Raw genomic sequence first — 12639 nt, forward strand, 5'->3', positions numbered from 1 at the left:
GGAGCACGCCGGCCTTCCCAGCAAGAGGGAGGGGAGCTGGTCTTGTGGCAGCAGCCATGAATTCCCCCCTTTTGCTCATCAGGGTCTTCCCTGGCTTGTGTTTGGACGGGAGACTACATGTGTGAGCACTCTTGAGATCTTCCCCTGAGGGGATGATGGGGAGTCCGCTCTGGGAAGAAGAGCCCCTTCCTGCTGGCTTGCAGGAGGTTCCAAGTTCCCTCCCTGGCAGCATCTCCAAGTCAGGGCTGAGAGAGAGAGACTCCTGCCTGCCACCTTGCAGAAGCCGCTGCCGGTCCGGGTAGACAAGACTTGAGCGAGAGGGACTCAGTATATGGCAGCTTCCTCTGCTCCTGTGATCTCCTCTGTTGTCTGCCAAAGCAACGCAGAGACCAGGAGAGCTGGGCTGCCTCTTGCCTCAGCAGCCGACTGGTGCCTGCCTGGTGTGTCCGTGGCTGGTCTCCGTCCGGGTTCCCCACCCACACCCCCCACACCCCGGCTTGTCTCTCCTTTGGCTGAACCCGTCTCACTTGCTCATCCCTACAGATTATAGGGAATGGGAGTGAGCAGCAGCTGCAGAAGGAGCTCGAAGACGTCCTGATGGATCCCCCCATGGAAGAGCTTGCCAACGACCGGGGGCACCCGGAGGGGGATGCCCCCCAGGCTGACGGGGAGGCTGATGAGCCGGTCCTCCTCGAGGCCTCCGCCTCTTCCACCATTAACCCCGTGTCCGTGGCGGGGCCCCAGAAGCCTGAGATGAGCCTGCCGGTCAAGCTGGCCCAGGGAGGTGAGTGCTTGGTGTGGGTGTGTGGGGGGGGGGCTAGAAGGGAAGGAAGCAGCCCTCAGCCTTGAGAAGCCTTTGTGGGGGGCGCAGGGAGAATGCCGGGCTGGGGAAGGACTTTGTAAGCCACGTGTCAAGCCATTTAGACCAGGGTCTCTCAACCTTGGGCCCCCAGATGTTGTTGGACTCCAACTCCCATCATCCTCAGCCTCAAAGGCCATATCTGGGGATGATGGGAGTTGTAGTCCAACAACATCTGGGGGCCCAAGGTTGAGAGACCCTGATTTAGACCCTTCCTTTCTGTTGGATGACCCTCGATGCAGCTAAACCCATCGGTTTAAAGTAAAATCCAGTTTTCGCAATCATCATCATCATCATCATTTAAAAGCCACCCTCAGAAAACAGCCACAGATCTGAAGGAGCGACCCATCACCTCTCCCACTGACAAGAAGGCCCTATCCTGCAGTGTGTGTCTCCCCCCCCACCGCCGCCCCCCAGAGGTCAGGGCCTTGGTGGGATGACAGCCCCCATCACAGTGTCTGGCAGGGGATGGGAGATCCCGTCACTGCGAAAGGCTGCCTCCCCCTGCCCTCGAGGATTGGCCAGAGCAGCCCTCCTCCGTGGGGTGCCTTCACAGACCCCCTGGCGGATCTCCGTCCTCCTGGGTTCCCTTGGTTTGCCGCTGATTTGCTTGTCTGCATGCTTTGTGTCTGCTTGTTCCTTGGCATCTGGACTGTCAGCTGCCTTGCGGATTCCGTGGGGTGGCTGGTGCGGGACCTCAACCCTCTGACCAGCAAATCTTCCCCCCATGGTCACATAAAGAGCCAGGTTTTTGCCGCTTGCCGAAATGCAGGCAGCGCGGAGGCCTGGCAGGGCTCTCTCCCTGAGGTCTCCTCGGGTGTTGTTTGCGTGCGTTCATCCAGACCGAAGAGCTATCAGCTGCTTCTTTTAAAAAGAAGAAGAAGAAAGAATGTCTTGGGGTGCAGAATTCTGCACCCAGCAGACATCACCTTTTGCACATCTCTGCTGCCACAGCAGAGAGGAGCAGGGTGTGTGCAATCCTGGTGGGTCCTGGGCAGAGATCCCTGCTGTTCCCAGCCAGGGGCTCCACCCCGTGCCTTCCTGGCCTCTCGTCGGCTCTCCTGCCGTTTTCAGAGCTGGCGTTGCTTCCCAAGGGCAGCTGGCCCTCCACAACACTGGCCCTGCTTGCCTGGTGGCCGTCTGACCTCCCCGTGCCGCTCGCTTGCTGTCTTGCAGATTCCGAGGAGTCGAGCCCTTTCACTCCCGTGGCCGATGAGGACAGTGTGGTCTTCAGCAAGCTCACCTACCTGGGCTGTGCCTCGGTCAACGCCCCCAGGAGCGAGGTGGAGGCCCTGCGGATGATGTCCATCCTGCGCAGCCAGTGCCAGATCTCCGTGCACGTCACCCTTTCGGTGCCTAACGTGTCTGAAGGAACGGTCAGGTACCTGCCTCCGTGGGGAGGGGGGCAGCAGCCTGTGGGGGAGGCTGGCGGGGTCCCTCTGGCAGTGGCAAGTCGCTTCTGGATGGTCACGGGGCAACCTCCTGGCGGGCGCTTCCTTACCGGCCCTGCTGCCTTGTTCCTTCCAGTGTGTGTGTGTGTGGGGGGGTGTGTCTTGTCTGTCTCCCTGTCTCAGTTGTGCTAGCCGCTCGGAGTGGTTTGTGGGTAAAATAAACACACAGAATCCACATCAACTGTGGCTTGTATGAAAGTGGCATTGACAGGGGTTGGGGGTTTTGCGTATGCTTTCATTTTCTTAAAACGTTTGCCCCACTTGTCTGCACGGGAGGCAACCCAGGTTGACTCATTGAGTAGAAACAGTACAAGGAAACAACCAATGTGAAACCCAACGGCCAAAGCATGGGCTTGGCTGACCAGACCCTTGACTTCGCCTCCAATGCTCACAGCAGCCTCCCCGCTCCTCTCCTTCCTCCCCCACTCTGCATTCTGTAGGCTGCTGGATCCTCCGACAAACGCGGAAATTGCCAACTACCCCATTTACAAGATCCTCTTCTGCGTGCGGGGGCATGACGGGACCCCGGAAAGCGACTGCTTTGCTTTCACGGAAAGCCATTACAACTCGGAGCTCTTCAGGATCCACGTCTTCCGGTGTGAAATCCAAGAAGCGGTGAGTTGAACGCTCTCTTGAGGCCCGGACAATCTCTTGGCGGCATCCTCCTATTGACGTTAATAGTTCCGAGGCTGCTCCTCTACGGCTTCCAACGGGTTTTTCTTTGTGTTCACCACTCAGCGTCAGAAACCTGTCTGTCTCTTTTGTGTTCATCCGGTGTTTGGCTTCGTAAACTCTGCCCGTGGTGAGAGGCCTGGCCTTCTCAATGCTCAAGTGCAGTTTGGATGTGGAGAGTTCCGGGATTTGCCCTGGGGGGGTCAGAAGAAGCTCCCAAGCAAACGTGGGGTGGTAAGGGTGGGAAAGGGCCCGTCGAAGCCTTAAGGAAAGCTACGTCCTTCTTCCTCCCAAAGCTGTTTCCTTGGGTCTGGAGCCCCACACTCCACGGATGGGTCAGCCCATCTGGGAGTGTTTGGGAGAGACCTCCCGGGGCAAAAGGTCCAAGGAAGGAACCGGTGAGGGGTTATCCTCCGAACAGGAGAAACGGTAGACAGTGGAGATGGCGGACAATTGCGTTTCCTGGGCACTTATTCGAAATGCCTACCCCGTCTCCTAGCACACTCGCAGGCTCTCTTGATGGCTTCGAAAAGACAAAATGGAGAGGGAGGAACGTTAAAAACCGCTCTATAGACAGGTGGCAATAATGAAGTTCTGCAAGATGAGCCTCGGGCACGGGGACCCGCCTGTTTAGGCTTGGCTCGCTTGCCAGCCGAGATCGGTGGCTGCCAGCAGCAGCCCCCTCTCTCCCCTCAGGGCCTTTTCTGGTGCAGAGGCGGCTTAGGGGAGAAGCGGGTCCTTTCTCCTTCGCACAGGTTCACCTCTCCGGTGCTCTTGTCCCCAGGTGAGCCGTATCCTGTTGAGCTTTGCCACCGCCTTCCGCCGTTCGGCCAAACAGACGCCACTCACAGCCCCCGCCGCCCCCCAGACGCCAGACAGTGACATTTTTACTTTCTCGGTCTCTCTGGAAATAAAAGAAGATGATGGGAAAGGCTATTTCAGGTACCGTTCCCGCCCCCCCCCCGGGGGGCTTTTCACCTTGCACGACTGTGCTGTTGTTGAGGCCTGGGGTGCTGTTGGATTGTGGGTCTCACACTGTGAATCTGGGTTTGGTTGACGAGGTCTGGAGCTTCTCTGATTAGGGCCGCCAATTTGGATGTGGGATTAAGGGGCTTTGGTTGAAATTAAAATGAATGCCCGCTTGTAAGCCTCAAAGGACTCAAACGGTCTTAACTGCTTGTTCTCGCTGGAGAGTAGCCGATGGACAGTTTTTATTCGGTGCACAGTTTTAAGTATCTTGGGTGACTGTGCCCCGTTGGCTGCTTCCTTCCTGACTTAGGAAAAAACGCTGCTCTCCGTGGGCTTCTGTGCTTGCTAAATCGAATGAATGAATGAATGGGGCTGTTGTACCCAGCAAAGCCCTTCCGTCAGTTATAGAGGCAGCCTGCTTTCCAGGCAGTTTGGTTCTTCCGTTCCCATGCACAAGAGAATATGCTTGTCGGTTCTGCTTTTTTGCAAGTGAGTTTTTATGGGACACGCGCCATTCCAGGTCTGGGGCTTCCAGGGCCTTTGAGGGGCACAGGGTGCTCTTGAAGTCCTAGCCCGCCCCCCCCCCCTGGAGAAGCTGCACCTTTTAGCAGGCGTTATCCAGAGTGTGCCTGTGGTCTGGATGTTGGTTCTTTCCCCTGGGACGGGTCTCTGAGGTTGCAGTCCAAGGGTGCCATCTGGTGCCGGGTCCCACCATGACCGCCCCGTGAGAGCCAGAATGAGCAGCAGGGCTTGGGAGAGACTCCCCTTGAACGTGGTTTGGGAAAATGAAGTTCTGAGGCATTGCTGGTTGGGAAGGTCTGTCCCAATGCAGGGGGAGGCCCCCTCGGCTCTCCAGCTGATCCTGAACGACAACTCCCCTCCTCCCCAGCCGAAACTGATGGTGTCTGGGGATGGTGGGAGTTGTCGTTCAAGAACAGCTGGAGGGCCCAGGTGGCCTCTCCTTGACCCGGTGGTTCTGAGCTGGCGGACTCCTCCTTTGCTCGGCTGCAGCTGGCCTGCCAGGAAGACCCCTTGCCCATTTTCCTGTTGCTCTCTGATGTGGGAGACTCTGTAAATAATAGCTTTCTATCCCACCCCAAAGATGCTCAGAATCTGGAGCCTTCTCAGGGGAAAAAGGCAATTTGCAGATTGAGTGACAAATGCAGCTATTAAAGGGCAGTTGGGAGGCGTCTGCATACCAGACCTGCTTGCGTCACCTTATGAATGATAGCGTTCCCTTGGATGGCCGCAGGGCGTTGGGGTCCAGGGGCCCCTCCAGCATTAAACCCCTTGCCTGCCTGCCTGCCTCCCTCCCTCCTTTGTCCTTGGGACGTTTCTTTGCTGGTCCTGATAATTCTGGTGTGATAAGGGCTTTGCCTTCGCTCCCCACCTGCTAGAGACACTGTCTCACATGTTACTTCTTTTATTTTCCCATTTGGCTCCAGACAGGCTGAGACGGAAGGTCATGGCAGCTTTCCACAGTTGCTGTGCCATGATATTCAAATGTGGATTCTCTTGATTTCTTTCCCCCGGGATAAGCTGTTGAGAACTTCCGATCCAGCCTGTATCTGCAGCCCTCTGACCTGCTTGTTTGGGGCTGTTTGTAGTCTCCCCGTCATGGCCGAGGCCTCTTTATCACAGAGCGCTGTGTTTGCCAAACGTGCTGAGCCCATCGAGGGCGTGTTGGCAGCTGGCCACAGCAATGTTTTCTCTTTTGAGTATTTCTGCCCAGGGTGCAACTTTTTAGTATTGTTTTAACAAAGCTCTTGCTCCTCCTGATGTTTTCTGGTTTGGCCCAGCAGCTGCCACTTTTGATTCCACAGATTCCACCCCACACTATTCTGGCTTGTGACCGTAATAAAGCCATGCCATGCCATGCCACCCCACACTCAACCCACCCTGTAGTGTGGGTCTGAATCTTGGACGTGTCAGATTCTGCCCAGGCTTGTTAGTGATAGGGAGCTTGGTCACCCCTGGTGAGTAGAAATGGCCCCCAGGTGACAAGTCCACGCCCCTGATTTTCAGCACGTTCCCAAGAAGCGTGGGGAGCTTTTCAGAGAGGGGGAAACCCCAGCCTGAAAAGAGCTTCCTCCCAAAAGCTGCTTAAAAACCTATCCTCAAGGCCAGCTGCACAAGATGACAAGATCCCTTGCAGCGCCTCAGAACAAGCCATCGCCTCAGCTAAGGCTGCCATGCTTTTCAGACTCCTGCTTTCAGAGGGCGGATGGAGGGGAGAGAGAACCGCCTGATACTGGAAAGCTGAGTTGTAGCGAGGTGGGTTTTTTCACGTTGAGCATGCTGTGTTTCCTCCTCGGTTCAACCACAGTGCCGTTCCTAAAGACAAGGACAGGCAGTGCTTCAAACTGCGCCAAGGCGTCGACAAGAAGATTGTCATTTACGTGCAGCAGACAACCAACAAAGAGCTCGCCATTGAAAGGTAACTCGGCTTTCCTGCCCGAGGCTGGCCTCCGCCCCCTCTGTCCCCACCAGGTCCGGCTCTTCCTCAGGTATCCTGCGATGGGGAGAGAGGGCTCTTCAGGGGCTGTGGTTGCATTATTTTCACAGTCCCTGGGGCAGTCTAGTTTTTCTTTTTTGTCCTTGAGCGTTTTGGATCAGCTGGGTCCCTACTTCTCGGGCTTTGCAGACGGAGCCCTCCCCTGATGCTCTTGCTCTGCTCTTACCTTGATTTGGGACGGGGCATGGAAGCACGTCGCTGCTAGTTTGTGTCTGGTTTTTTAACAGGTGTTTTGGCCTCCTCCTGAGCCCTGGGAAGGACGTCCAGAGCGGGGACATGCACCTGCTGGATCTGGTAAGGGCCCATCCTGCTGCCGGAGGCTTCGCCCACACGGGGCCCACCGGAAGGTCCCCCGGTGTCTTTGCCTGTCGATTTGTGCCCCGCCTTCCTCACACAATGTAGACGGCGGGAGGGGGGGTCCTCTTTGGGGTGGTGGCTCCTGGCTGCTCCACATGGGCAGGGCCTGTGTGAATTGGAACGTCAGAGCAGCCCTGCTGGTTCAGGCCAAGGTCCATCCTGCCTCCAGCGTCCTGCCTTGTGCAGCAGGCAGCCAGGTGTGCTCGGGGAGCCCGCAGGTGAGGGAAAGAGGGTGGCGGCCCCCTCCCTTGGCACTTCTTAGCACCTGGTACACAGGGGCATCCTGCCCCCCTGATAGAAGGGCTGGTTGCCGTTGAGGGCCCTCTCCTCCATGGCCCTCTTTTAAAACCATCTGGATCAGTGGCCATCGCCGGTTCCCGGCCTACAGTGGGAGCAGGGCCCCTCCCTTTCCAAAGGTCCCCCTCTTGTTCTTGATCTGCACCCCACCACCTTTCTACTCGTAGTCAAGGAGGCTGCGATGATAGAAAATTAATAAAACCCCTTCCAGTTCGAAGCGAGCGCTCTCAAGGAAGCAGAGAGCAGGCCTTGAAGCCAGCTTGACCTGGCGATTCAAAGGCATCTGTCTGTCCCCAGATGAGCTCCAGTCCATGCTGGGACTGAACAAGGCAGGGGCTTGGTTTTCACACGCCTCCCTCCCCCTCTTGTTCCCGTGTGTTCCAGGAGTCTATGGGCAAAAGTTCGGATGGGAAGTCCTACATCATCACCGGGAGCTGGAACCCCAAGTCGCCCCACTTCCAGGACGTCAATGAAGAAACGCCGAAAGGTTTGTGAGCGAGACGGTGGCCCGTGAGCTGCGGGGGGTGGGGGGTGTCCGGGCGCTGGTGTCTCCCCAGCCAGACGCAGGGTTGGGAGCGCCACCCCGCCCTGACGCTGGCTCGACTCCCTCTCCGTAGACAAAGTGCTTTTCCTGACCACTGCTGTGGATTTGGTGATCACGGAGGTCCAGGAGCCGGTCCGCTTCCTCCTGGAGACCAAGGTCCGCGTGTGCCCCCCCAACGAGAGGCTCTTCTGGCCGTTCAGCAAGCGGAGCTCCACGGAGAACTTCTTCCTGAAGCTGAAGCAGGTACTCTTCCTGGCCAAATACAGCCGGGCAGGGATGGCTGGCCCCTGGGTGCCTGGAGGCAGGAGCCGCAGCAGCAGGCCACGTGGCTTGTGGCTTGCTCCCCGGGGCGTGGCCTCCTGATTTCTCAGCTGCTCACAAGCCATAGTCTGTAGATTGGCCTGGGTTCAGATGCGGGTTCAGTGAACAGTGGTTTTGTGCTGTGTGGAAATGCACCCAGACTGGTAGCCACTGATAGCCCCGTCCCCCTTGAGTCTGTCTTATCCCTCTTTAAAACCGTCTAGATGAGTGGCCATCGCCACATCCGGCAGCAGAGAACTGAACAGTATAACTACACGCTGTGTAAAGAAGTGCTTCCTTTTCTATTGAAGCCAGGAGGGCACCCCGTGTGGAGCCAACCAGCTCTCTCTCTCTCTTAATCTTACTTTGTCCTGAATCTCCCAGCATTTAGCTTCAACGGATGACCCTGGATTCTCATAGTATGAGATGAGTGGGCGGAGGGGGGGAGACGTCTCACTGTCCACTCTTACTTTACCCCACCGTTTATCCTGGACCCCGAGAAGGCAGTCGGGTTGCTGAGACAGGGCACCACCTTTGTTCTCCCCCTGGGCCTCCAGGCTGGGTAATGATTCCGGAAGCAAAAGGAAGAAGGCCGCAGTATGATTTGGGTCCTAAGAAAGGAGGAGCCCCTCTGCAGCCCTGGCAGGCGCCGTGGGAGGGGCCTGTGAGGTCCCGCTCTGCTTTTTGGAGAGGCGAAATGCGGAGAGGCGAAAACAATTGGTTCTGTTAGCTATAAATACTTCTCCGTCCTCCGAGCTCCAGCTTGTTAATTTAAGGATGTTTATCTTATGAGCTAATTCTCTAGCCTTTGTCTTGCTTGCCTGGCTTTCATTGTGACACGTTTATCTTGCGGACGGCTGGCTTGTTCTTGGGGCCCCAACCCAACTTCTCCAGGGGCTGAGCTTGTCTGACAGAGGCCTCTGTTTCAGTTGCTCCCTTTCAAAACCCTTTCTCCAGATGATATTATGCATAAAGATAACTTTTGGTCTGAGAGCGTTTCTGTTCTTGGAAAGGCAGAAACTTCTAAAGAGGTGCAAAAAGTTGTCAAGGAAGTGCCCAGCTCTTCCCGAGATCTTCCTAGTATGTTATAGACTGTTCCCTTCTCTGCTCTCCTCATTGGCTCAGCTGCTGTGATGTCATAGAACTTTCATGCATATATCAAGTGTTTGGCAGAGAGGGGGAGGCATCAGCAGTAGGATGTTGACAGATGGAGCAGCTTCTGTGAAAGGAAGTGAAAGGCCACACAGCGCCTAGGGACCAGAGGAGCTGACTGGGAGGCTGAGGGCTGGAAAACTCAGTAAGGGGAGGGTCAAGGAGGTAGGAAAGCTCCCTTTGGGAAGAGGAATGGAGAGGGCAGAGGCCTGAAGGGAGGAAAGAAGGGGTCTAGGAGAGAAAGAAAGCACAGGGACAGGAGGCAAGCAGAAAAGCAAGTGTTTTGGAGGCTGGAAGCGTGTGTGGCAAAGAAAAGGGGGCAGATCAGGCTCCTCACATGAATTCTGGTCTGTGCAACTCCATCTTCTGTCTCCTTCATTGGAAGCAAAATCCCATCTGCAGGTGAAATGGCCTTGGGTGTTTCAGAGTAACCCCAGACATTGCTGGGGTGAGTTCCCCCCCTAGAACTGCTAACCGTTCACACATTTGCTTCGGGTGTGTCTCTGAACAGTTCTGCCCTCTTGAAACCTGTCCCTTCTGCCCTTCAGATAAAACAGAAGGACCGGAAGAGCAGCACGGACACCCTCTACGAGGTCGTGTGTCTGGAGAGCGAGTCGGAGAGGGAGAGGAGGAAGACCACGGCCAGCCCAGTGCTTTGCCTGCCCCAGTCCGGCTCCCAGGGCTCCATGATCCCGTCTCCTCCGGAGGAAGACGAAGAGGAAGGTGAGAGAAGGGCTGGCGCTTGCTGCCTCGGGGCCCCCTTCCTTCTCCTTCGGCTGGCCACTGGCGTGCAGCTCGGCCCGGGCCCTTCCAGGCAGATATCCCCCCTCCCCGCATGGTTTGCACAGCATGCCTTGAGCATCGATGGAAACAATGCCCCCCCGCCCAGCCCCCTCTCCTCTGGGTGGGGGGATCTTTGCCCTCGTCTGGGCCGAGGGAGTGGAGCTCCGTGGCTCGCCTTCCTCCGAGAGGAAACACATTGGCCTCGGTGAGCCAGGCCTGACAGAAGAGCAGGGGGCAGAGGGCCGGCTCCTGCTCCCCGCTCCTCACACAGCCCCCCGCCTGGCTTTGTTCCTGGCAGATAACGATGAGCCTCTCTTGAGTGGCTCGGGAGACGTTTCCAAAGAGTGTGCGGAAAAGATCCTCGAGACCTGGGGAGACCTCTTGTCCAAGTGGTAAGCTGCCCCTCGCTCCCTCTCCCGTGCAGACCGTCCGTGGCTCTGCTTAGGAAGCGGTGGGCTTCCTCTGGAGTTGCGGAGGGGGCATGAAGCGGCGGAAGGGACGAGGACACCCTCCTGCTCTGCGGCCTCTGCCCTTGCCTGGCGGGCACTGAGGCCTGCCCTGGTCCCTGCACCCTCTGCTGCTGTGTGGGGAGGCAAGCCAGGTGGAGACGAGGAGGGCCCGTTTGCTCCCGACAGGCTCCCTCCCAGAGCAGATCAGATCCCTCCCCGGGGCCACCGGGCTCGCCCACCCAGGCCAGGATCAGTGGCCGTGACGGGTGCCTCCCTGCCTCCCTCCCCCTCCCAGGCACCTGAACCTGAGCGTGCGGCCCAAAACCTTGCCCACCTTGGTGAGGAGCGGCGTCCCGGAAGCTCTGCGCGGGGAGGTCTGGCAGCTGCTCGCCGGGTGCCACAACAACGACCACCTGGTGGAGAAGTACCGGATCCTCATCACCAAGGTAGGCTGTGCACGCGCAGGTCTGGTGGGGGGGGGGGGAGTGTGTGTTGTGATGGCGTCGCACAGGGCCGCGGGAGGCCTGCGCCTCTGAGAGACGCTCTTCTTCCTTTGCTGCCACGGCGGCTCTCGGTCGGCGTTCTGGCTCCTTCTCGGGGGTTCCTCAGTGAGGAGGTCAGGGCCTGTGTTTCCTTCGGGGTGCTGCTGTTTCAGGAGCGTGAGTGGCTGCAGGTCAGAGGCAGACCTTTCCTCGGTGTGTGTGTGTGTGTGTGTGTGTGTGTGTGTGTGTGTGTGTGTGTGTGTGATGATGGCGGCTTTGTGACTGCTTCAGCCTTGGCTTGTGGGCTGAATTAAACTGCTGTGCGTGTGTAAGGGAAGCAGTGCTAGGAGACGCAATGCAGCGGCGTGCAGATGGGAAGTAGGTTGCTGAAGCGAGGAGAAGGGCCCGCTGTGTGGGTTCCTCCCTGGGGATTTCCGCATCCCCTGCTCTGACCCGATGGCCACACCAGCCTGCCCCGTCGAAAAGAGCAGTGGGGGGCTGCCTGCCTTGGAGCCTGATCCGTGCCCGGCCAAGGCAGGCGCAGCCCTGGCTCTTGGGCTCCTCCCCGGCCCCCATGAGTTGGTGCTACGCTCTGGCCCGGCACAAGAGGACCAGCCGGGAGGTCCGCAGTGGAGCCTGGCTGGGTCCCCCCATGTTTGCTGGGCCGCCCTCAGCTTTGGGGGCCGGGCATGGTCCCCGCCCTTTGGGTGCTGCAGCTGCCCAGCCGCGGGGGTCTGGCTGAGAGAGGCCGCCTTGCCTGAAGTGAGTTGGTGGCAGAGGCCAGCTGCTGGGCTGCACCCGCTGGGGCGAGGGGTGCGTGGCCTGGCCCTCACTTGGGTTCCGGCCCCTCGGCTGCATTGGTCCCCTCGCTTCCCCCGGGACGCGGGGAGGAAGGAGTGGTGCCCAGCTGCAAGTGCCCAGCCTCCCAGGAAGATCTTTGGCCTGGTTCCTCCTGCATCCATCCCTCCGCTTGCCCAGAGGCTTAATGCTGGCTCAGGAAGGAGGGAAGCCACGGGGCTGGAAGCCAGAGATTTCTTTTGCCCAGATTTTGCACGCCCAATCTGATCTCTAGGACATCACTGCAGCATCTGAAGACTACCAGCCACTCACGTCTGCCTATCAAAGGTGTTGCGTTTGGTGGGAGAGGAAAAACCCCTCCCAGTGAAGTCTGAAGGGTCTGATGCGCGGGGGGGCGGGGGGGGTGTTTGCGGAACTGGTTCCCATGGAAACTGATAGCAAGCCAGATTCAGAGGGGGTGCGGCGATCCCGTGATCAATAAGCCCCATTCGGCGCTTGACTCTGTAAACCATCGGCTCCCTTTCCAGCGTGGGGAAGGCTCCATATCCTCGGAAGCCAGAGATGTCTTTTGCCCAGACTCCTGAAACTGACCTGAGCTGTGTCTTGAGGCAACCCCATCTTCTGAGTCAAGCGTCAACCTTGCTATAAATATTTGAAGTTTGATTTGGGTGCTTGCAGTTGCTGTTCTCATGAAAGGATCTGCCCAAATATAGAAAAGTGGCAGAAAAATGTGCCCAGGAAATACTTGCGGCTTTCTCAGAGAGACGGGAATACAATTTCTAGCTAGAACAGGCTTCTTTCCCTTGTCCTTTTTAAAGAGCAAGACACTAGTCCTCATGCTTAAAAGAGAAAACCAGGTTCCCCATTGTCGGTGTTGTGCCTGAAAAGCCACTGGATCCAGGAGTTGTCGGGCAGTGTCGGAAGCAGAAAGAGGCTTCTGTCTGGCATTGCAGGTTTTGGTTTTGGTTTTGAATGTTGGGATCTGAGAACAGCTGGTTGGGGGAAGTGCTG

General features: G+C 57.6%; 1 protein-coding gene across 1 annotated transcript in view; it reads left to right on the forward strand.

Annotated features, from left to right (window-relative positions):
* Nucleotides 1-12639, forward strand: part of RABGAP1 (RAB GTPase activating protein 1) — a 48830-nt gene that overhangs the window by 9380 nt on the left and 26811 nt on the right. The window contains exons 3-13 of the mRNA XM_053281644.1: nucleotides 544-784; nucleotides 2036-2240; nucleotides 2751-2925; nucleotides 3767-3924; nucleotides 6278-6388; nucleotides 6694-6760; nucleotides 7505-7607; nucleotides 7738-7907; nucleotides 9665-9839; nucleotides 10198-10291; nucleotides 10644-10794. Coding sequence (XP_053137619.1) covers nucleotides 544-784; nucleotides 2036-2240; nucleotides 2751-2925; nucleotides 3767-3924; nucleotides 6278-6388; nucleotides 6694-6760; nucleotides 7505-7607; nucleotides 7738-7907; nucleotides 9665-9839; nucleotides 10198-10291; nucleotides 10644-10794 — 1650 coding nt within the window. The remainder of the gene's footprint in view (nucleotides 1-543; nucleotides 785-2035; nucleotides 2241-2750; nucleotides 2926-3766; nucleotides 3925-6277; nucleotides 6389-6693; nucleotides 6761-7504; nucleotides 7608-7737; nucleotides 7908-9664; nucleotides 9840-10197; nucleotides 10292-10643; nucleotides 10795-12639) is intronic.

Source organism: Hemicordylus capensis, chromosome 17, assembly GCF_027244095.1.
Source record: "Hemicordylus capensis ecotype Gifberg chromosome 17, rHemCap1.1.pri, whole genome shotgun sequence".
In the NCBI taxonomy this organism is placed as follows: Eukaryota; Metazoa; Chordata; class Lepidosauria; order Squamata; family Cordylidae; genus Hemicordylus; species Hemicordylus capensis.